The 27,555-nt window shown below is 40.3% G+C and overlaps 1 protein-coding gene across 2 annotated transcripts in view; it reads right to left on the bottom strand.

Annotated features, from left to right (window-relative positions):
* Positions 1 to 27,555, bottom strand: part of NAV3 (neuron navigator 3) — an 898,866-nt gene that overhangs the window by 659,031 nt on the left and 212,280 nt on the right. For both annotated transcript variants that reach the window (XM_077265345.1, XM_077265346.1), the window contains exon 2: positions 12,602 to 13,002. In XM_077265345.1, coding sequence (XP_077121460.1) covers positions 12,602 to 12,673 — 72 coding nt within the window. In that variant the 5' untranslated portion in view covers positions 12,674 to 13,002. The remainder of the gene's footprint in view (positions 1 to 12,601; positions 13,003 to 27,555) is intronic.

The following is a 27,555-nucleotide window of genomic DNA, read 5'->3' as shown; positions in this document are numbered from 1 at the left end:
CACGTCAATTAGCTATACTGATTAATTAAGCATGAACAAAGACTGATTGTTGCAGTTATTAACCCTCTGTAGAAGTAATGTTTATTTGTGCACAGGATTCGATTTTAGGTTTTCTCAACATGAGAATTTAACATGCTAAAAAGAGCAGAGATACAAATATCTCTAAATATTTCTGATAACAGCAACTAGTCAGTAATATCCTGCAAATCAAGCACTTTGAGTAGATTTTACATATCGCCAAAAGGTATAGGAAATCTGAAACATTACATGCCAGGTTATTTTAGTTTTTTTTTAAAAAAAAATACTGGATACCCACTACATGCTTAAGTTAACATACAATCTCTTAGGAATATAATTAAACTGATATTTTTAGGGTGCTTTGATAACTCCGCATAGCAAGATCAACATGTAAACTATATCTGTTGTAAATAATGTATACAATAAAAATAAAGTAGATGAGAAAAATATTCATTGTTAGTTGATACATTTCCTTATCTACAATATGAATTCAGAAATCTCATCTCGAGTAATAAAGAGCCCAAAACACTATGAAGGTGTGTGAGATTTAGTTCACAGACCAAATAAAATAATACATAAATGTAAAAATATTTAACAATCTTATAGCAATAGAAAATGATTAGGATGTCTATGACTACACAGAACAGAAGAAAATAAACGTATGGAAATAGTTCTAAGCATATCCCGGATATCAGCCCAAGTCATCAAATGAAGGCTTTGCCTGGTTGAATGCATTCAGTAGACAGCAATAAGGAGAATGTTTCTGTGGACTGTTTTAAAGCTCCTCTTTAACAGCGATCTTATGTGCTTGTCAATATTCTTATGTGAGAGGAGTCTCTGTTTATTTTGCATCAGAAGTATATTGAGATTGTATAACAATTTATGTGTGTCTCCCAAAGGGACCATATTCAATGATGTAGTGTACCAGCCAGCTAACAGTCATCAGGGCAGAGACAGATAGCAGGGGACCTAATCGAAGAACAATAATTAGCCCCTGGTTATTTCAATAACTCACCATAGGGAACCTTTGTCTTCGGTATCCCTAACAATCTATCAGTAATTTTGAGTCATGACATTATAAGCTCAGTGCCGTTTACAATTTAATAGCTTTTAAGACATCAGTGGGCACCTTACCTACAAGCCCCTGTGAATTAGTACTAAGATAAGGACAGTTACTTTTAAGATCTGTAAGAATTTTTGATTGGCTGTGAATGTAAACCCCACTAACGAAATAAATGAAACTAATGTCGATCGAATCCACTGATAACAACAGGTTCGGCTAATAGTCTAACGGGATAGTGTAGTAGTCTAGACAATTGATAGTCAAGGGTGCTAATGATTCTGCATGTCCGATTTAAACTGACCATCCTAAACTGCAGGTCCTTTTGTACACCCTTAAATAAATTACAGCCAGACATGTCCGGACACTGCTCTTTTATAAAGAATATGGGTGAGACAACCGAGATGGCTGCTGGCCAAATGATAGGCCAAACTGTTGCTCAGCCATGTGCATGTGGTGTCATGAATCCCAATGGCTAGGGATAGCAAGGGACAAGCAAAGTAATACAAAATATCGGACGAGCTCTAGGGTGATGGAACCTGGGCTGACCGCTGCCCTACGCCTGACAAACGCAACTAGAGATAGCCAGGGAGCGTGCCTACGTTGGTTCTAGACGCCACGCACCAGCCTAAGAGCTAACTAGTACTGCAGAGAAAATAAAGACCTCACTTGCCTCCAGAGGAATGAACCCCAAAAGGTATAGTTGCCCCCCACATGTATTGACGGTGAAATGAGAGGAAGGCACACACATAGAGATGATATATATAGGTTCAGCAAATTGAGGCCCGCTGTAAACTAGAAAGCAGAACGATACAAAAGGGGTCTGAGCGGTCAGCAAAAAACCCTAATCAAAAAAACCATCCTGAGATTACAAGAACCCATGTGCCAACTCATGGCACATGGGGAGAACCTCAGTCCACTAGAGCTACCAGCTAGCATAGAGACATAATAAGCAAGCTGGACAAAAAAACCAACAACTGAAAATCAGCACTTAGCTTATCCTGAAAGATCTGGGAGCAGGTAGGCAGGAACCAAACAGAGCACATCTGAATACATTGATAGCCGGCAAGGGAATGACAGAAAGGCCAGGTAAAATAGGAAACACCCAGCCTCTGATGGACAGGTGGAAACCAAAGGCCGCAACCCACCAAAGTCACCCAGTACCAGCAGTAACCACCAGAGGGAGCCCACAAACAGAATCCACAACAATGTGGAGCTTAAGACACCAATAGAAGGTGTGAGTAAAAGACCTGCTTGAGAAGATAATACAGTAGTCTAGCTAATATTTGAGAAGTTGCAATTAGTGATGAGCGAAAGTGCTGGGACAAGGTGTTATCGGATCATGCTCGGGTACTAACAGAGTGTCTTCAGCGTGCTTGAAAAATATTAAGAGTTCCCGCCGCTGCATATCTCGCGGCTGTTCAACAGGCACAACACATGCAGGGATTGACTGTTTGTCAGGTAATATCTTCATGTGTTGCAGTTGGCGAACAACCGAGAGCCATGCATGCGTGGAGACTAGAACATATTTGTTGAGCATGTCAAAGATACTCAGTTAGAATCCAAGCATGCTCTGATAATACCTCTGAGCTCATCACTAGATGCAATCAAGAGTGGACTGAGAACCAGCCACAAGAGACATATGTGGGTTAAATTGATTAGAGAGGTGATAAATATTAAAAAGCAATACAATCAAGGCACCAAGTATTATGATACAAATGACTAATGTTTACTCAAAACTTGATTTGCACAGATACTTAATGTGCTCTGAGCAGTCATACCATATTGAGTAAAACTGGCCTTGTTTGAAGTAACTTTCTTGCTATTTGAATTTGGACTTTGCGTCAGGAAAAGAAATGTCCACATTCCCCAATGGTTTATGCAAAGTTGACACAATAAACCGAGATCTGGTGATTCTGAAAGTCATTTTCAGCATTTGGTGGTTTTGTGCTACATTATACTACCCAGAGTGGAATGAAGCGCTAATGAGGTGTGAGGTGGGCAACCTCCCCCTAGTAAACTGTAAAAGGTACCGTGTTCATCCACAGACAAACAGTAGATGGGTTACAGTATTTGGTATCTTGCTACTGCTAGCACAAAACTTAGGAATGGAATAAAACTGTAGACTTCTTTTATTAATCTATATTAAACTTTCCAGCAAATCTTATGTATTTCTGTAGTGTTTGGAAGGTAAGTGAGATAAAAGGTAATCACAATACACTCATTTGTTTTTTTAGGATCTAACACCAAACCAATTCAAGCAAAATTTCAAAAGCAAAACTTGTCAGCTCTTTTTGAACCTTATTTTAAAATATAAACTGTCCCCTGAATAATATCCGATCTAGCCAAATTACAAAAATAAGTTAAAAAAATAAAGTGTGTTGTTTGTAAATCAGTATAGAATAACCATTTGGGCAATGACAAGATCACGAACAGTCAGTCACCCAGCCAGTCTCCACACATGAGATGATAATCGAACGGATCGTTCATACAAAAGATTGTGCATGACCGCATCATACACATGTCTAAATACACTTTACAAATATTCCATAGATGAAGCCATACATTTTTAAAGAATAAGGAACAAAAACATTCAATAATTGATGGCATTGGTTAAGGAAAACAGATCTTTTATTTTTTGAACAATGACCACATGCACATAATGCCATGGAAAATATTTGTAGAAAAGTATCAGACATGCCCTTTTGTTGCCCAAAAGTCGATTGCAGGTCATCTAAAACACCCGATGGGTGAACAATCCAATTGGTCAAAATTGTCCATCTGGTACAACTTTGGTGTAATGTGTGTAGGGGTCTTATCCCCATTCCTACTATATTTCCGGCTGGTGTAGGTCACCACTGGAATGATAATAATTATGCCAGAAAGGTCAGTTTGAAGCTCTGACTGCTCCTGATCAGGACTCCACCGAGATGAATATCCTATGGTATTCTACATTGCAATAAAAGGTTTTATAAAGTGATTTCTGCTATAACAGATATAGCATTCAGGGGCATAATTAGAAATATTATTTGGGGGGAAAAGCTGCAATGTATTACATTTAAAATGACATGCTAAGCTAAGCCATAAATCACTGTTTATTTTCTGAAAATGTTATGTCATTAAGATTTAGTTTAAAACAATATATTCTATTCTACATATTCTCATTGGCAAAGTGTACAACACAGTTAAAAAATGTACAAGTCAGTTTTTTTTGTGATCAAGGTTCATCCTACAAAGGGAATCTCTTTTCACAAGTGAATTAAAAATCACCTAACCCAAAAATAGCAGGAGGACGGAGAAGTCATTGATGAAAACAGTTGGAAAAGATACCAATCCTGCGCAGATTTACGGTTGCATACAAACGTATAGCCTCAGTGATTTCAAGTTGCCAGCGATAACCTACTGTGCCATCCCTAGGCCGGATGGCTTTCTAAATGTCAAATGCAAACGGCCAAGATGTTCATGCATGTTGACTGATGCTACTGTAGACACTGGCAAGTTAAATTAAATCCGTGGCTTAGAATACTGGTTGCTCTTGCATGAAATAGTACACTTATAATTTGGCCAGAGGATACTTTTCACAGTTGCTCCGATTCCCTGAGATTTAAGGAATTTTTGCAGTATAAATTGGAAGAATTATGTGATGTCAATTCAGCAGCTTTCTAAAATTCTTCTTACATTTCAATAAGAAATTGCTCTTTCAGATTAGCTGTATTCTATATATTAACACATAAACCCAATCTTTTGGTCAATTATAGTATATTATGCTTGAGTAATAAATTGTTGGCTCGACTGCCAGTACTGAAACTATATACAATATGATTATTTTTATTGCCATAGACACTAGCGAAAGCTTAATGATGCATTGAATCTTAATTACATACTTAGTTTATACTGCATTGGGAATCTGCTCGCAAATAAATAATAGCTTGTAAACTGCATATTAACATGGGAGAACCAAGGTCTCAGTGGTATATTATCAAAAGAGAATTTCAGCAAATCATTCAGGAAGTGCAGAAACTATCAAGCTCCAAAAGAAAGCATTGAGTCCCAGAATAAAACATATCCCAACAAACCACTATTTATCTCAATTACATGCATTTCTGCCAACATAAACAACTGCGTGCAAGCTGAAGCAAGCAAACAAACAGATTGACAACATACACACTGCTTTTTGTACAGCATCGCACATTGTGAGCTTCATTAAACATGTATGAATGCTTACACACATCTCACACAGGAGCTTGAAAATTAGATTGTCCACAAAAATGGATATCAGCACCAAGGGGAAGCAATATCAAACCTACATTAACAAAATTTTGATTTTCAGAGTAAAGATTTACTTTGAAAATGTTTGACCTGAAAAAATATATTCAAATATAAATCTTTACGTGATGATCATCTTGTTATGGAAATGTTACTTACAGGAATCAGCAAATGGCTAATATTGTTATGGCTATCCCGTCACAAAGAAAAATATAAAAAGTGTAAGAAAAAAAATATTGACCTAATTCATGAAGGTGTCGCCAACAGTTTTTTCTTCCACAAAAATTTGGCAACAGTTAGTGTTTTCATGTCACTTTTGGCCAGCTATACCAACCAAAGTTGACAAGGCAGGGGCAGTACAAGGAGTGGCAAAGCCTGCCTGAAAAATTTATGAAAAGTTGTGGCTTAACTTATGCCAGAAATGTTACTCCAATCCCTGATTCTAGCAGAGGCACATGGAAGTGCACCCTAGTTGTAAGATGTGCCCAAATTAACTAAATGGCATGCACCTCTTAATAAATTAGGCGTATCTTACTCTAGATAGGAGGACAAGGAGTTTACTGAATATATTATTTATTAAATCCAAAAGATTTGCACAATAAAAATGGATAATAAATATCAAGTACATATTACATAAAAAGAGTGAACTACCCAGGTGAGTATAAAATGACCTATGGGCCACACAAAAAAACAAGACAAAACTTGCTAGTGCACAATGGTAGCAACATTCCAATGCCTCAATGTCGTTTATGTGATTGGACCTTACACTCTAGCCTCAGTGTTCTACCAGTGGGCCACTAATCACTACATATCAACATGACTAACTACATTGGTTTTATGTCCAGGTAAAGATTTAGTGGTGTCAATTACCCATGTGTTGTTTGTCTGATTCCTGTGAGGACCTCGGTCTCCCCAACGCGCGTTTCGCGTGCTATCAATAGCCTCGCTTCCTCAGGAGGCGACGCCCCCTGAGGAAGCGAGGCTATTGATAGCACGCGAAACGCGCGTTGGGGAGACCGAGGTCCTCACAGGAATCAAACAACACATGGGTAATTATCACCACTAAATCTTTACCTGGACATAAAACCAATGTAGTTAGTCATGTTGATATGTAGTGATTAGTGGCCCACTGGTAGAACACTGAGACTAGAGTGTAAGGTCCAATCACATAAACGACATTGAGGCATTGGAATGTTACTACCATTGTGCACTAGCAAGTTTTGTCTTGTTTTTCTGTGTGGCCCATAGGTCATTTTATACTCACCTGGGTAGTTCACTCTTTTTATGTAATATGTACTTGATATTTATTATCCATTTTTATTGTGCAAATCTTTTGGATTTAATAAATAATATATTCAGTAAACTCCTTGTCCTCCTATCTATATAATTTATGTATGAGTAATCTGAAGAAGTAAATAGTGTTATACTGCTGGTACTCTCTGTAATGATGTATCTTACTCTAGCATGCAAATCATTAACCAAGGCGTGCACAAAGCCAGTCTTAATGAATCGGGCCCGATGAGGATAAGCTATCATAACTGCTGGAAGGAAAGGTGGAATATGTGTTCATAGGAATAATATTATATAAAAACGGATTGGTTGCTATGAGTAAAAATTCCTTGTATTATTATTATTATTTTTTTTTTTTTTATAAAACACCCTAATGTATCATTTTTTTTTATAAAACACCCTAAGGGGCCTCATACATGCCAAGCAGTGCACACAAGGTTCAGCTCAGTCTCAAAGAACAGAAAAATATTGTTTGAAAATGTCTCCAGTTTTGAGTAAGCCTTATCAATAGTAAAGCTGCCCATACACAAGATGAAAAATGCCTGAAACAACTAATAATTCATGATGGCCTAGAGCAGCTGACTATTGTTTGCCAAAACAGTAATCGATCAGGTTAGTGTTCTTTTTTTATAAAGAGAATCTGTTAGTAGGATGAACCGTCCTAAGCTGTTTATATGGGCAAGCAGGTCATAGAAAGTTGAATAAAATACCTTGGTATTTGCGATCCGATGTCTTATTCCAGAAAAATCAACGTTTTTCCTTAATGTAAATGAGCTGTTAAAATCTAGTTGCCGGACACTGATCTCCTCCATAATCTGCCTCTAGAGCTTATTTTAAATGTAAGGGTGGAGCTACCAGTGTGAGACATGTAATGACTGATGGCTTGCTCTCACTGATGTCTCTGCAGAGCTTTGTGTTATTACAGTGCCCGAAGTTGAGCAGACATAAGTGTGATTAAACACACATTTCAGGGTTAAAAAGTGTTAGCTGTGCCTGATTCCAGCTATGCAGTGAGATCAGGAAAGCAGACTCTCATGTGTAAGACATGTAAGGATAGACTGCCTACTTTCCTCACTGTGCTTTGTCTCATTACAAACACTTTTATCAGCTTTCCTCACATTGTTGTAAGCTGCTGTTCTTCCCCTCCCCCCACACTGGCTGTGTGATATGAAAGCTTAAAGGGAGTCTGTCACTCCCAGGACATATATGGCCTATTAATATGGGCATACAGGTAATAGATATGTTACACTAGTCCTACCTGTATGCATCATATTAATGGATTTGTTGCTGAGAAATGTTATATTCTTTCTTTATGTTAATGATTTCTTCCAGGCTCTGGGGCGTGCGGTGCCTGGAAAAAATCTTTGCCTCCTGTTCTCATTGTAATACTTACCCCTACCCATCAGCATCAGTTATAGCCCCAGAATCCTGGAATCCTGAGCCTGCGCCCTGCACTCCCTGAGAAATACATACCTCCTCCTCCCTGGGCAGGCGCCAGTGAGTCACTGTGACCTTCGGTGTGCACGCCGATAAGATGCTCTCACCACTTCCTCCCTGACAGTCATCGCTAGGAACCATATGTACATTTCGATGACTATGCAGGGAGCAAGTGGGGAGAACACCTTATCGATGCACACAACAGAGGTCACTGGAGTGCAATTCGCCGGCACCTGTGCAGAAGACCCCTGATTGCAGCGACCATAGAAGGGAGGATGAGGTATGCATATCTGAGGGAGTGCAGCTGTGCTTGGGGAAAAAATGATCAAATGGATGGAGGGGCTTTTACACTAAGATCTGGGGAGAGGGAAGGTAGATTTGCTAAAAAGGGGAGAGATAAAGAACAGAGAGAGTTAGAAAACAGGGGTCACTGAGGATTTAGGGGGGCTGGAACATGCAAGGAACATAGGAAGGTAACAAGGAGAAATAAATAGGCTAGTAGTACATTGCTGGCAAATGCAAGAAGTATTGGAAGCAAAATTAATGAACTGGATACACTTACGTCAGACACAGAATACAATGTGGTGGACATTATGGAAACCTGGCTGGACAAAAGCCATGACTGGATGACAAACATTTAGAGAGGACAGAAAAGGCGGAGGGTTCTGTATTTTTATTAAATCTAACTTAAGACCTGTGCTCAATGACTACATTGGGGGAGCTATGACAATGTAGAATCAGTATGGGTAAATGTACATAGGCATGGCAATAATGGAAACCTGCTAATTGGAGTTTCCTACAAATCTCATACTATAGCTGAACATGTAGAGGAGGAAATGCTGCAACAAATTAAAAAGGCAACAAATAGAAGGGTCCTTATTATGGGGGATTTTAACTATCCAGATTCAATGGGACATAGAATTTTCTGGTTGTGCTAAAAGCTATAAGTTCTTATCTGCAATTCAGAAGAATTACCGTGAATTCTTCTGAATTGCAATTAAGGATAAATGTTGTGAATTCCGTTCTCGAACTCCCTCCTGTGGTCATGAATGGTACTTCGGTGAGTTCTGTCCGTGGACTCCCTCTGGTGGCTGTGAGTGGAACTGCTGGTTCTGAGGTTGCTCACTCAGCTGCCCTCGTTTGCGGCTAGGCTGGCTTCTCTATTTAACTCCACTCAGATCGTTACTCCATGCCAGCTGTCAATGTATCAGTACTGGTTCAGATCTCTCTTGGATCCTTTTGATGACCTGTCTACTCCAGCAGAAGTTAATTTCCTGCTAGTTCATTTGTTGTTCATTTTGTACTGAATATATTTCTTAGTACTTGCTAATTTCTAGTCCAGCTTGCTTATATGATTTTGCCTTGCTAGCTGGAAGCTCTGGGGTGCAGAGTGGCACCTCCGCATCGTGAGTCGGTGCGGGGGTCTTTTTGCACACTCTGCGTGGCTTTTTGTAGTTTTTTGTGCTGACCGCATAGATCCCTTTCCTATCCCCAGTCTATCTAGTAAGTCTGGCCTCCTTTGCTGAAACCTGTTTCATCCCTGTGTTTGTGACTTTCCTCTTAACTCACAGTTAATATATGTGGGGGGCTGTCTTTACCTTTGGGGAAATTTCTCTGAGGCAAGCTAAGGCTTTATTTCCTATCTTTAGGGGTAGTTAGCTCTTAGGCTGTGAAGAGGCATCTAGGGAGAGTTAGGTACGCTCCACAGCTATTTCTAGTTGTGTGTTATAGGATTAGGGTTTGCGGTCAGCAGAGTTCCCACTTCCCAGAGCTTGTCCTGACATCTAGTTTAACCATCAGGTCATTCCAGGTGCACCTAACCACCAGATCCATAACAGATAAATAAGACAGTACAAAGTATTATAAGACTAAAACAAAGGGCATTCAAAATATTGAAGGCAGAGAATACAGAAATTGCATTTCAGGAGTAGATTTCGGTAAGAAATGTAAAAAATAAATCAAGCTAGCAAAGTTATCCACAGAGAAACAAATCGCCAGCAACATTAAAAAAAATCCCCCACATTTTTATAAATACATCAATGCCAAAAAGAAAAAAGATGGTATAAGCCCCTTAAAGATGATAATAAGATAATTATAGAGGACAAAGAAAAGGCTGGGATGTTAACAAGCACTTTTCATTCATGTTCACCAGTAAACTGACTATTCCAGGGATCATTCAACAATGCAAAATTCAAAGTTCACCACCTGATATAACTAATTTAACACAAGACAAGTTACGTCTGCATCTGAGCAAATTAAACATTGACAAATCACCAGCCCAGATGGTATTCATCTACAGATACTAAGGGAATTGAGTTCAGTAATTGCCAGACTGCTGTATCCTATATTCTTAGACTCTCTTGTTCCACAGAATTGGAGGATGGGTCACGTGATACCGATATATGAAAGGTAAGTAGGTGGATCTAGGCAACTACCCACCAGGAAGCCTGACATAGTCACTAGAAAGTACAATATTGCAAAACGATCTGAATAAGATGACTGAATCAGTAAACATTTGGCAAATAAGGTTTATTGTGGATAAATGTTGAGTAATGCACCTGGGACGGAGTAATGCTATAGCTGCATTTAATTTAAATGAGAATTTACTCGGGACTGCAAGAGAAGCACTTGGGTATTCTGGTTACAAGTAAGCTGAGCAGCAGTACTCAATGTCAAGCAGCAGCCGCAAAAGCAAACAAGATTTTTAGGGTGTATAAAAGAGCGATAAAATCCTGTGATCCCAACGTATTGTTACCCCATTATAAATCAGGCCACATCTAGAATACGGGATCCAGTTTTGGGCTCTACATTTAAAAAAGGATATTCAAAAATTAGAGTCAGTTCAAAGGCGAGCAACTAGATTATTGCTCGGAATGAACAGCCTCCCATGTGATGAGAGGTTAGAAAAGTTGGGCTTTTTTGGCTTAGAAAATAGATGCCTCAGAGGGGATCTCATTTACACGTATAAATATATATGTGGTCAGTACAAAGGACTGGCACATGACTTATTCCTTCCAATAAATACCATACTTAGGACCAAGGGGCTCTTATTACGTGTGTAAGAAAGACATTCTGACAGCTAAATCGGAAAGAGTTCTTTACACTTAGAGCAGTCAGACTGTGGAAAGCCCTATCACAAGATGTAGTAATAGCAGACACTATAACAGCTTATAAAAAAGGGCTGGAATATTTCCTCGATACACAGAGCATTGTGGATTATAGTTACATTAGTCACAAAATGTACAATTGGTGGAAAAAGGTTTAACTTGATGGATCTAGGTCTTTTTTCAACCTATGTAACAGTAAAAAGTAAAAGTGTTGTATGAGATTTGGATATCGGCTCCTAAGAGTAGATTTTTTTTAAGTAAATTACTACTTCATGAATGTCATAGCAACACAAATTGTGCACTTAAACTGAAAATTGAATTACTTACAAAAGGTAGCAACAATCAAATAAACAGATGTTTCATATTACGGTTCAGTCTGCAAAAACTCACTATTATATTCCGGGTACAAAGAAAACATTGGGAAAACAAGCATAATAATAATAATAATATGTTAAATACAAGTGTGAGATTATATTGATAAAATAGGCATTACATCTGTTTTAATAGAAACAAGTGCTTGTGTTTCTAGTTGGGAAGAGCTAATAATTCATGTGATTTTGCCATTTAAACAAACAGTGTACAAAACTAGTCACAGACAATAACTACTGGGAATGTAAGACTACTGGCACATTTTAGTGTGTGTCACAAATATTGATCACTTTTTGAAGTGTTGTTTGACTCTTGTGATGATAGTGCCCATGTGCCATATGTCTGCTGCATTTAGCACATATAACTGTATAAATTATGCTTGTTTTCTCTTGTTGGTCCTTGTGCCTCAAATGTTAGTACTTGTTGAGACATTACTATCTACACCCTATTCCTACACATATACTTGGGCAAAGCATGATTAAAGAGCACCCCTATCAAATTTTTTATCCTCTTGATATATTGCAGTCATCATATTATATAGCACGGTGTACTTACAATTGCTCATTTTGCTTTTCTACCCAGCTAATTCTTCTCTTTTCTCAACTCTATGTAGCAACAGGAAGTCTTTTTTTCCCTGCATTTATCATTCCCCTCTTCAACTCATGACCCAGCTGCTCCCGCTTCCCCCTGTCAGAGACTTTTGCAGCGACTCATGACTCATTCAGGGAAAATTGACTTCCAGTTTTGACATAGAGCTTAGAAGGATTCACCTAGTTTGTTGTTAATAATGTAATGTCATAACTTGGCAGAAAGGCAAAATTCTAAATTGTTTTGAATTATTCTTATTATATTTAGATGTTCATATGGGTATCAACATCCTTGACTGTTGTGTGGTTTAGTCTTTAAACCTTTAAACAGTCAATATGTTTTAGAGTTTCCAGGTTTGACATACATTGCTTGATAAAATGGATTTATGGGTTGATTTTAAGGCAAATTACCCAAATACAAATGAAAAAAAAAAATATCAAAAGCAGTCCTTTAAATGTAACCTTACCTTCTTCTGATCTTCTAGTTTATGACTTATTGGATTCTTCCCATGCTTGCTCATTTCTGAAGACACATCCATCACACCTACTTTTGCCCTTTGGAACAGATATCAGCAAACTAATCCACAAGTTGGGAGTTACAAATACACAGATGTGCCTTTTCTGCCATCACAATAGTGCTCCGAACTTTACTGAGTCCTCAACTGATTAAAAAAAGCATTTATCAAACCCAAGCGATAACCCTTGCAAATCTGCAGATCTGTCTTAGAGCCTTCAGTATCAGCATATCGGTCTAAACCACTTCCACTGTACGAGAGCCTCATCCATCCAGAATTCCAATTCCAATTGCTATCTTCTGCATTCTTCGCTCTGTCCCATCCTGAAGAAGATTTACATTTCATCTATAAACCTGTCGAGATAAGAAACAGATATTCAGTTTACTTTGTCTAAACTGATATAAAAAAATGCTCAACATTCACGAGAAGAGAAAAATAATCTAAAGACTTGTTGAGTAATTTATGATACATATATCTTGTATATTTAGAAACACTATGAAAGAAGTATCATGGCCTGCTAGGCTCTCCTGACATACTGTTTCAGCCTTTGGAAGTATGCATTGCCATAATTTCTCAATGCTTACCTCTGATGCAATGCACCCTGCTGCTTAGTATGCTTACTTATATAGCGCCTTCATAATGCACAGCGCTTTACAGATTTTGTCATCGCTGTCCCCATTGGAGAGTCTTTAGAGTCTGGGATAAAACAGAAGTTGCCCTTGGTGGGATTTGTACCCAAGACCCCAGTGCTGCAAAGCAATAATGCTAACCACTGAGCCACCATGCTGCTCGTATGTGACTGTATAGACATACGTCGCCAATAGGCTCCCATTAAAAAAAAAAAGACCCATAGTACATTTTCTAAAATAAATACTCAGACACTGTTTAAGCATTCACTGAATACACCAATGTTGTAATATAAACCACTGACTTACACATTGACAGTACATTGCCTGCATTACAGCAGTGCTCAAGCTGTATTGTTTGCCTGTATCGTTGGAACAATAGTGTACATTTAAAAAAGCTAGTATAAAAGCATTCTAGTATCCTTCCCTGCACCTTGTGTCAGTATGTAACCAATGATGTGTATGAAGAGGGCAGGTTGTCAGCCAAACATTGGTAACATGAAAACATTAATAGTTCAGTTCCAGAAGATTCATAGAGTTGAAAGGGTTTCTGTTCTAATGTGTACACAAATTACAAGTATTAGCACTTGAATTGGAACATTTATATTAGTGCAGAACCCACTGATACTGACGAAATGCAGTAACATCTTTTTACATAGATATATAGTTACATAGGTGGAAAAAAGACCTAGGTCCATCACATTGAACCTTTCTCCACCAATTGTACATTTTGTCACTAATTTAACTATAACCAGCAATGATCTGTGTACTGAGGAAATCATCCAGCTCTTTTTTAAAAGCTGTTATAGTGTCTCCCATTACTACCTCTTGTGGTCGGCATCCCACAGTCTGACTGCTCTAACTGTTTGTATTCCTAGAAGGGAATTTAGGACCTGAGGGATGACGTCGTGGCTTGTGATTGTTCGCGTGGCGGTCACATGAGCGGCACGCGACCAATCAGAAGCCGTGACGTCATGGAAGGCCCTAAACGCGCTCATTTTAAGCAAAGAAGGCTGCCGGTTCACAGCGGTAAGGTCCAGGCTGCGTCGGAGAGGTGAGTATATCAATATTTTTTATTTTAATTCTTTATTTTACACATTAATATGGTTCCGATACCGATTCCCGATACCACAAAAGTATCGGATCTCGGTATCGGAATTCCGATACCGCAAGTATCGGCCGATACCCGATACTTGCGGTATCGGAATGCTCAACACTACTGGCCACACATATATTTATACATCTAAATGAGATCCCCTCTGAGCCGTCTTTTTTTCTAAGCTAAAGAAACCCATCTTTTCCAACCTCTCATTATATGAGAAGCTTCCTGGTAATAATCTAGTTGCCCGCCTTTGAACTGACACTCATTTCTGAATGTCCTTTTTAAAATGTGGAGCCCAAAACTGGATCCCATATTCTAGATGTTGCCTCACCAGTGATTTATAAACAGGTAGCAATACGTTGGGATCACAGGATTTTCTCTCTCTTTTTATACACCCTAAAATCTTGTTTGCTTGTGCGGCTGCTGCTTGACATTGAGTACTGCTGCTTAGCTTACTTGTACCCAGAATGCCCAAGTCCTTCTCCTATTCTGTAGTCCTGAGTTTACTCACATTTAATGTATATGCAGCAATAGGATTACTCCGTCCTAGGTGCATTACTCTACATTTATCTACATTAAACCTCATTTGTCAAGTGTTTGCCCATTCAGTCATCTTATTCAGATCATTTTGCAATATTGTACTGTCAAGGTCAGATTTTAGTATCCTACATAGTTTGGCGTCGTCAGCAAAGACTGACACTCTACTCTCAATCCCATCTAGAAGGTCATTAATAAAGAGGTTAAAAGGAATCGGTCCTAGCACAGATCCCTGCGGTCCCCACTGCTGACTATATCCCATTTAGATAGCGTAACATTTATGACATGATGGTTTGATGCATGTTGTGTTAGGCAGCAGTAATATAGTATCCATACAAAGTGGTCCTTAAGAATACAATATTTTAAACAAACAATGGTCTTTCCTGGCCAACTGTATCTTAAAGTACCAAGAAATATGTTTTACAGCTTCTTACAACGCTTTCTGATTTAAGGCAAATGTTTCTTCAAAATGATAGTTTCTAACCATTGGTTCAACTAAACATAAAGGCTGCAAATATGAAAGTGGCAAGGTCAAAATTCTGGAGAAAATAGCATTGAAAAGCAGTAAAATTTCGCTACTCTATTTTGTAAGCAGCGCAAACATTTTGCAACTTTTGTCGTTTTTACACCAGTTTCACCCATCTCCACTAAAGTGGGTGGAGCGAGTCTGCAGCAGTTGGGTGACACCACAGCTCATCAAATTCGATACGAGCTGTAGTGTTCCTTATGCCACAAATCTTACACCAGTTCCTGACTAAATTGAATTTCTGACCTCATGAGGAATCAACATCGTCTGACTTCAACATGCCCCTCTCATGAAAACAAGCATTGCTGACACCTGTCCTGATGAATCGGGGCCAAAAGCTTGCCATACACCTTGGATGGATGTCAGATGAACGATCCTTCAGCTGACAGGCATCTCAGCTGAAGCTATGTACAGGAGCACTCACTCCTGTGTTCTCTGTGAGAAAGCCACTGATTTCCGGCTTATCTCAGGGAAAACAATGAGATCAGCAATCCGAAATCAGATATGGGAGATCAACATCTCTCCCGCCCATTCGTCGACACCGCCCCCCAAACATTCTAGACTGTTGGCTAGACGTATCAATATCAGCCTAATGTTTATGGAGGCCCAAATTATCAAATGAACAGAACATTTCTTTGCTCTCATGTTTTAGCCCAGATTCACATTATACCTTTTCATGACTACATTGAGGCGTTCGTTTAAAACCCTAAAAAATGAAATTCAGACATGGCCTTATCAGAATTAATAAAAGTAACTTTGGACTCCATCTTTTAGTCTACCACTCTGCTACAGGTCATGATTTGTAAGTAAAGCATTTTACAAAAGTTTGGTAGTTTTCCAAAATATTAGAGGATAATTTCGGCAAATGAAATAAGGGCTATGGTCATCATTTAACAATCAAAATGGTATTCTATGAAAAATACAAAACTGTTCTCATAGAGATAATGTTATATTGGATACATAATACAAATAATAAACGTTATAATGGAACTGATGCTGGTACTTATCATTTTATACATAGAATTCTATGCATATAGTGGCCTGAATAAAATAGATATATGCGACAACTTTTCCCTGCATGAACATCACAGAGATCAATACATTGAGGCCAAATTTCAATAGTAGATATATTACGTAGTTAAAGAAATTAGGTAAGCCCGTTACAATGGTAAGGGTACTGTCACACAGTGCAATTTTGATCGCTATGACGGCACGATCCGTGACGTCGCAGCGTCGTATGATTATCGCTCCAGCGTCGTAGACTGCGGTCACACGTTGCAATCACGGCGCTGGAGCGATGCCGAAGTCCCCGGGTAACCAGGGTAAACATCGGGTTACTAAGCGCAGGGCCGCGCTTAGTAACCCGATGTTTACCCTGGTTACCAGCGTAAACGTAAAAAAAACAAACAGTACATACTTACATCCCGGTGTCTGTCCTCCGGCGTCTCAGCTTCTCTGCACTGTGTAAGCACAGCGGCTGGAAAGCAGAGCGGTGACGTCACCGCTGTGCTCGCTTTCCGGCCGGCAGGCGCTCACAGTGCAGAGAAGCTGAGACGCTGGAGGACAGACACCGGAATGTGAGTATGTACTGTTTGTTTTTTGGCCCTGCGCTTAGTTACCCGATGTTTACCCTGGTTACAAGCGAACACATCGCTGGATCGGTGTCACACACAACGATCCAGCGATGTCAGCGGGTGATCAAGCGACGAAAGAAAGTTCCAAACGATCTGCTACGACGTACGATTCTCAGCAAGGTCCCTGATCGCTGCTGCGTGTCAGACACTGCGATATCGTAACGATATCGCTAGAACGTCACGAATCGTACCGTCGTAGCGATCAAAATTGCACTGTGTGACAGTACCCTTAGACTTAGTCAAACTTTTTTCCCGTAGGCAGCTTTTTTAATTCAATTACCGGACAGAAAAAGACTTCACAAGAATCAACTTAACTATAATTGACTAAAGATCTAGATTTGGGCTTCAGGGGAAATGAATGCATTAAATGTCTTAGAAAACAACAACAGAATAATAAAATGAGAATTTATAGCAACTGTTAATTCAGAGCAATAGATTAACTAGCCAATACCAGTGTTTGCATTAGCTGTATTAGTCAATAGCCCCTCAATTATACCTTCACTAATTAAAGATCTAACTGATGGACATTAATTGTGTATCTTGTTCCATTTCTCAGATTACTTTGTTTTGATGCATAATCAATATTTGTGATTTGACTTCAAATCTCATGCATTCTGTACCTTCCTCTACATTCAGACAAAAATACATTCTGATTTATAGGCAATGTCTTGGCTAAGGCTGAGATCACATGTCCAGTAATCAAACGTTTGAAATAGATCCAGTTTATGAAAAATCTGGATCAGTTTCAAACTGATGAAATACTGATCCGTTCACACTGACTTTGATTTACCATACAAAAAAACCTGATTATTGCTTCATCTGTTTGTTAAATTATTAAAGTCAATGTGAACGGATCTGTTTTAGACCATGTTCACCCATTCAGTATTTGGTCAGTATTTTTTCTCAGTATTTGTAAGCCAAAATCAACAATCAGAGGAAATGTATAACAGAAACACATCACCACTTCTGTATTTTTTACCTACTCCTGATTTTGGCTTACAAATATTGACGTAAAAAACTGACAAAATACTGAACGTGTGAATGTGGTCTTAAAGTGCATCAGTTTTTCATCAGTTTGAAACTCATCCAGCTTTTCATTTCAAATGGATAATTACAGAGATAGAATTTGGCTTAAGAAAAACATATCTTCTTTCAAAAACAGAATTACACCTGTCAACACATGGTGTCTTGTATTGCAGTTTATCTGTGGGCCGTCCTGCACACAAGTGGACAGATATGGTTGGAAAGGGCAATACATTATCTGCTATAATGTGTGATAAAAGAACTGGAACCACTAATAGTGGCACACCCAGCTACTATGGGGCCCCTGAGTCAAGGGGGGCCCTTCTGGTGCCAGAGAGCAGCAGATGGACAGGAGCCTGTCCCCGCTGCTAAAGAGAAATTAATATTCACGCTTCCCCACGCCCCCATGGGCATGGAGAGGCATGAATACCATTTCACTTTATTGGTGGGCAGCGTTAGCCGCAGGCTGAGGCTAACACTGCCCGCCACTGCTGCTAAATCGGGGTCCCGGAGGTGGGCACCTAAAGGGTGGCGATCCTTGATTGCGATCCCTGCAGCTTGGGACCAAAGCGGAGCTGCATTGACCCACGCCGTCCTCCTTCCTGGTCGGCACTTCCTGTCTGAATCAGCGTGGCTAGATGACATCATCATTCAGCATGGCTGTTTCAGACAGAAAGTTGCTGGGATGTGCTGCGGCTGCTGGGAACGTGCGGAGAGGTGAGTGGGTGCTGTGTGTGTGCGCGAGTGTGCCTGCGTGTGTCTGTGTGTGTGTGCCTGCATGTGTGCGTGTGGCTGTGTGTGTCTGTGTGTGCGTCTCTGCCTCCATGTGTGCAGCTGTGTGTGTGCGGGGGGAAGCCATGATGATGGTGGTGGGGCAATGATGATGGTGGTGCTGGAGGCAATGATGATGGTGGTGGGGGCAATGGTGATGGTGCTGGAGGCAATGATGATGATGGTGGGGCAATGATGATGGTGGTGCTGGAGGCAATGATGATGGTGGTGGGGGCAATGATGATGGTGGTGGGGGCAATGATGATGGTGCTGGAGGCAATGATGATGCTGGTGGGGGCCATGATGATTGTGGTGGGGGCCATGATGATGGTGGTGGGGCAATGATGATGGTGCTGGAGGCAATGATGATGGTGGTGGGGGCAATGATGATGGTGCTGGAGGCAATGATGGTGGTGGGGGCAATGATGATGATGGTGCTGGAGGCAATGATGATGGTGGTGGGGGCAATGATGATGATGGTGCTGGAGGCAATGATGATGGTGGTGGGGCAATGATGATTCTGGAAGCAATGATGAGGGTGCTAGAGGCAATGATGATGGTGGTGGGGGCAATGATGATGGTGGTGGGGGCAATGATGATGGTGGTAGGGGCAATGATGATGGTGATGGTGGAGGGGGAAGCAATGATGATGGTGGTGGGGGAGGTAATGATGATGGTGGGGAAGAAAGCAATGATGGTTGTGGTGTAAAGGATAAAGATGGTTGTGGTGGAAAGGACAATGGTGGGGGGGAAGGAGGCAATGGTGGAGGTGGTAATGAGTACAATGGTGGAGGGGGAAAACAATGATGATGGTGGTGGGGCTGCATTATACCCTTTCAGGTGTGCTGCATTATACCCTATGAGGGGCTACATTATAATTCTGTGGGGGCTGCATTATTCTCTGAGGGGGCTACATCATACTATATGAGGGGAACTGCATTATTCCCTATGAGGGGCTACAGTATATTCTATGGGGGGCTGCCTTATGAGGGGTTGGCATTATACTCTGAGGGGGCTACATTATATTCTGTGGAGGGGCTACATTATATTATATGTGGGGGCTGCATTATTCTCTGAGGTGGCTACATCATACTATATGAGGGGAGCTGCATCATGCCCTATGAGGGGGCTACAGTATATTCTATGGGGGGTTGCATTATACTCTGAGGGGCTACATTATATTCTGTGGAGGGGGGCTGCATTATACCTTATGAGGGGGTTGCATTATATTTTGTGGGGTGCTGTATTATACCCTATGAGGGGGAGCTGCATTATATTCCATGAGGGAGGCTACATTATATTCTATGAGGGATCTGCATTATATTCTATGGGGGGCTGCATTATATTCTGTGGGAGGCTACATTATATTCTATGAGGGGGGCTACTTTATATTCTATGAGGGGCTACCCCAACCCCTGCTACATAATTAAGACATGTACTACCTTATATTATGCCCTGATATTAGCGTGTTTTACCGCACAATTGATGGTCTTGAATGTATTTCTCTGTAGCTACATAGTGGGCCCCAAGAATGATTTTCTCTGGTGGGCCCAAGGTGCTCCAGTCCGACGCTGACTGGAACAGTTCTATTGTTTGTTTAATAAAAGATCATTACAGGTTTTTTGATCCACAGTAAACCTATATCATCTTTAACTTATAGTAAACCTAAAGTATACCTAATAGTAGACATAGTATAATACATAACCTATAACAGATTTATAGTACAACATATAACATATAGCAGTGATGCTCAACCTTTTTGGGTCCGAGCGGCCCAATTTCAGATTAACTTCATGGACAGCAATATTACTAAAGTATTACCTTCTGATAGATTTATTGCATATTGAAATCATGAAGCATAAATATCTAATAGGCGCTGGTTCCATTTATGGGGTTCTCATGCGTTTGCAGTCCAAAAAGGAAGAGACTATGCATTAAGAGCTCTACATCATGGTATATGCCAGTTGCTGAAACAATCAAGTGTTTCCCTTCTTCCATAAAATCCAATGAACATAACAGCCCCTTCATCTGGACAGCTCATTTCTGTGCTACATGACTTAGGACTCACCCATTCTGCTAAAATATGGCTGCCCAAAAAATGACTAATCAGCATCGAATTCACGGATACCTGTTCCTATGTTACTAGTCACCACTGGTCTTTTCCATAATATGGAAAATACATATGAGCAGACACTATGCAGATGGTTGAGGGCCGCACAGAAGAATATCATGGGCTGCATGTGGCCCCTGGACCGCAGGTTGTGCACACCTGAACTAGAGTATACCATATACTAGACTTATACAATATGCTACATGTGAGGGGTTGCCACGCTCAGCAGCTTCTTCACATAGACACAGGTACACTTTGGTAGTGAAATAACTGCTGGTTTATTGAAGTCAGCATACACCAAAGCAGGGTTCAGAAAATAAAAAGCAGAGCCTTCCTGGCTTAAAGGAACACCATACAAATAAAGTATAACAGAGTCCTTTTCTCTGCAGGTTTCATTCAGACACCTGGCAATGTCCTTCGCTCCTCCTTGGAGCTCTGAGGGAGTACCTCCTCTCCCAAGACACCACCCAGACTGTCTCTCATGTCCAAGTATTTAACCAGGACCATGTGATGATCACATGATTGTGACATCACTGCAGGTCCTGCTAGTACACATGTCGGTGTTGGCTCTACAGGAAGAGATATGGTGAGCACTCTCCCTCCCACTCTATGAGTGCTCACATAAAACCAGCCAATGTATGCAGTTTTCTTTAACACTCCCAACACTTAGTGTGCTAGAGTAAAAATATCCTGGTTTCATACCACTGATGCCAACATGCACAGTGACACATATCTCCCTTGATACACTGTGCCAGTGACCCTGTCAAATACACTACAATATATAGCACACTTTAACATATAACCTATAGAAGAAACATTGTTTTAAAGGGAATCTATCAATAAGATCACTGCCCCCACTCACAAACTCTATATATGAGCATGCACATCTTAGAACATATAACGTTGTTGATACATTTCTATTTCTATTTGTTGCTGTATTGCTGATAAATTATCAGTTTAATAGCTCATTTGCATTAAGTGCACTGGGTGTGACAGAGCACTTCCTGAGCCTCCGCCTCCCCAGCACCCCAGCTAGCACCAGCCGCTTTAGCTTGACTGACAGCTGAAGGATGGCTAAAAAAAATGTATATACATCTTTTTATTTATATGATTTTCTGAGCATATGTTGGTCAAGTACGTAACAGCTTCCATAAAATAAACTAAAAAATAGGTATTTAATAATTGGGAGTTCTTCAGAATGATCTGTACAAGGGCAGAATCTGGTAAGTAGCCCCAGAAGTGAGCAAAAAGGCAGAATGGGAATCAGATGAGAAATCAGACACCTTTACCCTGAAAGCTTTCTTTCATCTACAGATCTCGGCAGTGACATATTGAATACTTGTAATGATTAACACACAAGTACGATATGATATATCATACAATAAGGCATGTAAGAATGCATGTTAGCTAATGTAAAGCGTGCCTATATGTGCTCATTCTAATGAATTACAAAACCATAATGATTAGTATTCAATGGTAATGGTCTAAGAATTAACTGCTAAATCTATATCTTCCAAAAAACTATTAATCAATTGTTAAATCTTTTTGTTGCAGGTACTGACAAGAGTTCACAACACACGATCCAGTAATTTTCACTCTTGAGCCAGTAATAGAAAGTATAAATTATTATAGATTATAAGGAAATGTATTCTAAAACTGGCCATGTACCTTAATTTCTTATACACATTAGACCAACATTGGCCAAACCGGCTGCTATCGCCAAGCTTGGACTACTAATATGTATGATGGACCCCGGACAGACGATTGGCATTAAAGATCTAGCATTACCTATTTTGGACTGCTGATCCTTTTCTCCTCCCTTACGTGATCTGTGGCCCAAAATGTCTGTCAGCAATTCTCTTATAGAGAACTCAGGGGGGAGGGAGAGGAAAAATAACTGATAGCTGAATGATCAGCCCAAACCATCCTTCGGCTGACCACATCTAATATGTATGGAGGACTGTACAAATAGTTTTGGGCCAAACGAACCTTCAGATGATATTAATTTGTCAATTTTCATGCTAGATTAAAAAAATGCATACATTTAGACCAGGCATTACAAGTTGAGGGCCGTTCAGTATGCAGATGCAGAATAGATTTTGTAAATAAGGGTGTTAGTCTTTAGAGTATAATATAAATATGGGATGAAGGGCCACATCCAGTAATTGTGATCAATTCTTAGTACTCTGAATTGCCTTTATAAGTAGGACCTCCAAGATTCAAGCCTGTCATCATTACATAATTACAAATCATGTAGATGGAGTAAATATCACTAATTTCTAAGGATCAAGTCTATAGTTACATATAAGGAATATGTTTATGATTAAACCTAATTAGAAACTGTTTCTCCAAATATTTTTCTGAGATCCAGGTTGATCCTCCGGTTTCCAATGTCTACAATCTTGATGAGTGTTGGGTGTCCACTTGGAAATGGAACTTACTGTAGATTAATTGATATTTATGCATCTATTGTTTATTATTATGCTTTGCTTATATAGAACTTTCATATTCCACAGCGCTTTACAAACATTATAATTACTATCCCCACTGGGGCTCTTAGTCTAAGTATGTCTTTGGAGAGTGGGAGGAAACCAGAGAACCTGAAGGAAACCCACGCAAACATGGGGAGATGTTGTCCATGGTGAGATTTGAACCCAGGACACCAGTGCTGCAAGGCTGCAGTTCTAACCACTGAGCCACCATGCTGCCCTTCTAATAATCTGTATTCATTATGGGTACTGTTGGCATAAATAGGTGGGGAGAAACCTTAGAAGGTAGGAAAGATGGATCTAGGTATGATTTAAAGCGAACCTGTAACCAGTTTTGGCGATATAAGATACGGCCACTGCCTTTCAGGGTTTATCTACAGCATTCTATAAGAATGTAGATAAGCCCCCGATCTGACCTGCAAGAAAAGAAAAATAAATTTTATTATACTCACATGTTCTTGTGATGCCACCACCCTCCTGCTTGCTTCACAGGCTCCCTGGCATCACGCTCCTGTGCAGGCGTACTTATCTACCCTGTTGAGGGCAGACCAAAGTACTGCAGTGCGCAGGCACTGGACCTCTGTGACCTTTCCCAGTGCTTGCGCACTGCAGTACTTTGGTCTGCCCTCAGCAGGGCAGATAAGTACACCTGCACAGGAGCGCCGATGCAGGGGAGCGATGAAGCAGGAGGGTGGCGACGCAAGAAGATGGGAGGCGCCAGACCCGGACCTGCGACACCCATCGTACCGGACCACACCGGATCTTCCCTCCTGGGTGAGTATAATAAAACTTATTTTTCTTCTCTTGCAGGTCAGACCGGGTGATTTTCTACAGAATTATAGAATTCTATAGAAAAGCCCTGAAAGGCAGTGGCCGTATCTTATATCGGCCTAAACTGCTGACAGGTTGCCTTCTTTAGTTAGCAGGATACTGTTGTGCATGAACTGTTTGTATTATTTACTTTGTACATAAATTATTATAATTCAGGGACTGATGTAATGTTGGCTGCAACGCTGAAATTTCCTTTTCAGTTACTAGCGTTTGGTAATGTATGACAGAAATTCCTTTAAACCAAGGATTATACATTTGTAAATTCTCAGATATTACAGTTTCACAATGCAATAATATTTTGAGTAATCATTTGTCATTCATACTGTAGAAAATGTATAGGTTTATCAGGCAAGGGTCACACTTCATACAGACACTGCCATTCAAATTGAAACTGTTAAAAAATATCAGATGCAGATAGGATTGGGAAGACAGGTGCTTGGCAGCTCGGCATGAAATCTTAAAATGTTGAACAGATCTGAACAGAAGGTGCAAATTACTAATGGAGATGTGCTTCCCAGTGACTCAGTTTGTCCTTGACTTCAGTCAAACAAGTTATCATGCATCATCTTAAAACTGTAAGAATACCTTGGGAAACAGTAACTATTGTGTGAGTTGTGTGCCACTTAAAAAAAATAAAATAAAAAACACAAATTGTTCAGCCTCATATTTAAAGGGAACCTGTCACCCCCAAAATCGAAGGTGAGCTAAGCCCACCAGTATCAGGGGCTTATCTACAGCATTCTGTAATGCTGTAAATAATTATGTATCCTGAAAGATGAGAAAAAGAGGTTAGATTATACTTACCTGGGTGGGCGGTTCGATCCGATTGGTGTCGCGGTCCGGTCCGGGGCCTCCCATCTTCTTAGGATGACATCCTCTTCTTGTCTTCATGCTGCAGCTCTGGCGCAGGCATACTTTGTCTGTCCTGTTGAGGGCAGAGCAAAGTACTGAAGTGCGCAGGCGCCGGGTCTCTCTGACCTTTCCTGGTGCCTGCACACTGCAGTACTTTGCTCTTCCCTCAACAGGGCAGACAAAATATGCCTGCGCCGCAGCTGGAGCGGGAAGACAAGAGGACGTCATCCTAAGAAGATGGGAGGCCCTGAACAGCGACGCCCATAAGACCGGACCGCAGTGGGACCGCCCCTGGGTGAGTAGAATCTAACCTCTTTTTCTCATCTTTCAGGATACATCGGGGACTTATCTACAGCATTACAGAATGTTGTAGATAAGCCCCTGATGCTGGTGGGCTTAGCTCACCTTCGATTTTGGGGGTGACAGGTTCCCTTTAAAGGGAACCTGTCAGCAGGATTATGCATAGTAACCTACACACAGTGTCAGGTCGGTGCCGTTATACTAAATAAAATGATACCTTGGTTGATGAAATCCGTCTTGTTGCTGTTTCTTAATCTTTATTTTCAGCTTTGTGTTAATGATATGCTCGAGTCCTAATGCGGGGTTCATGTATCTTGTGCTCTGATTAGCTATTCATAATGCAGACTGCTGGCAACTTTTATGGTGCTGGTTGGTTCCATTGGTTTTGTCAAGCCAACAGATGACAGTCTTTCCTCACTAATGCCACATCATGCAGGGGTTCTTCAGGAGTACAAATGCTTCCTTTTACCTATGTATCTCAATAAGTAAAGATTCAGCTGCGTTATACAGCCGGAACTAGACTCTAAAGTACTATGATTGGAGCTAAGTGCTTCATGGATGAAAACTTCTGACAGCAGCATGTAAGTAATTTTTCCCAGGAGGAGGTGGACAGAATCAGATAACGTGTCTATTTCCTTGTTTCCCTTTGCTACACAACTGTGGGGTCCTGATGGGTTACCATGGTTGCCGCCATGCTTTTAAGACCAAGTCTGTGGCTCGAGATTGTTAATTTCTTTATATACTACAATATTTAGCAAATAATCACAAGTTCACTTTCTCTATCGAGACTAAAAAAAATAGAAAAAATAGAAAATGTAAAAAATATAAAGTAAAAAATCCACAATCTTAAAACAACCCCTTTTACAAATATGAAAATAAAATAAATTGTATATTTGATATATCCATAACCGTAAAACACAAAGTTTGGGTTTATGAAAATGGTTTCCAATCCAGTGACTGATTTTTATATTTTCTTATACCCCGATTTAAAAAAACACTTATATTGTTGACCATCTCATATAGATTTTGTACACAATATTATATATAAAAATGTATTGAACATTCATTCTGCAACTTTATTGGAAATTAATTATTGAGCCTTTTCCCTTTTTCTTCAAAGCTTCTCTTGATATTTTTTCTCTTAGTGAAGGCCTGTGGAACTTTTCTGTGAAGCATCCAGCAGTGGTCCCCCCATCATGTTCACGTTTCACCAACTTTGGTATCGTTCCATCTCATTGATAACATGATGAAATCTTTCTCCTTGCTCTTCGCTAACAGCACCAAGGTTTTCAGTAAAATAGTCCAAAAGGGAAGATAAAAAATCTAACTTCAAATTTAACAAACAGCCCAGGGCTTAGAAACATTTCAGCATGTTCTCCAAGATGGACTTCAATTTTGGATCTTTGCTGTTACCTAGAAATTTCTTCACAACCTCTTTCACCCCAAAAATCGTATATAAGGCCACCGGCATCAGGGGCTTTTCTACAGCATTCTGTAATGTTGTAGATAAGCCCTCGATGTAACCTGAAAGGTACGAAAAACAGGTTATATTATACTCACCCAGGGGTGGTCTCGCTGCGGTCCGGTCCAATGAGCATCGTGGTCTGGGACCGGCGCCTCCTATCTTCATACGATGACGTCCTATTCTTGTCTTCCTGCCGCGGCTCCTTCACAGGCATACTTTGTCTGTCCTGTTGAGCGCAGGCGCCGGGAAAAATCAGAGAGGCCTGGCGCCTGGGCACTGCAGTACTTTACTCTGCCCTCAACAATGCAGAGAAAGTATGCCTGCAACAGAGCCACAGCAGGAAGAAAAGAAGAGGACGTCATTGTATGAAGATAGGAGGCGCCGGACCTGAACCGCAGCAGGACCGCCCCTGGGCGAGTATAATATAACCTGTTTTTCTTACTTTTCAGGTTACATCGGGGGCTTATCTACAGCATTACAGAATGCTGTAGATAAGCCACTGATGCCGGTGGCCTTTGCTCAGATACGATTTTTGGGGTGACAGATTCCCTTTACAAAGAACCCCAAGCCCTTTTATCAACAACTTTCATTTTTGTTTCGAACTCATCATCGTTCATGAGTTTCTGAATATCCGAAAACA

The sequence above is a fragment of the Ranitomeya variabilis genome, chromosome 5 (genome assembly GCF_051348905.1).
Source record: "Ranitomeya variabilis isolate aRanVar5 chromosome 5, aRanVar5.hap1, whole genome shotgun sequence".
NCBI classification, from domain to species: domain Eukaryota; kingdom Metazoa; phylum Chordata; class Amphibia; order Anura; family Dendrobatidae; genus Ranitomeya; species Ranitomeya variabilis.
The sequence above is the reverse complement of the archived record's forward strand: the minus strand, read 5'-3'. Positions and strand labels throughout refer to the sequence as shown.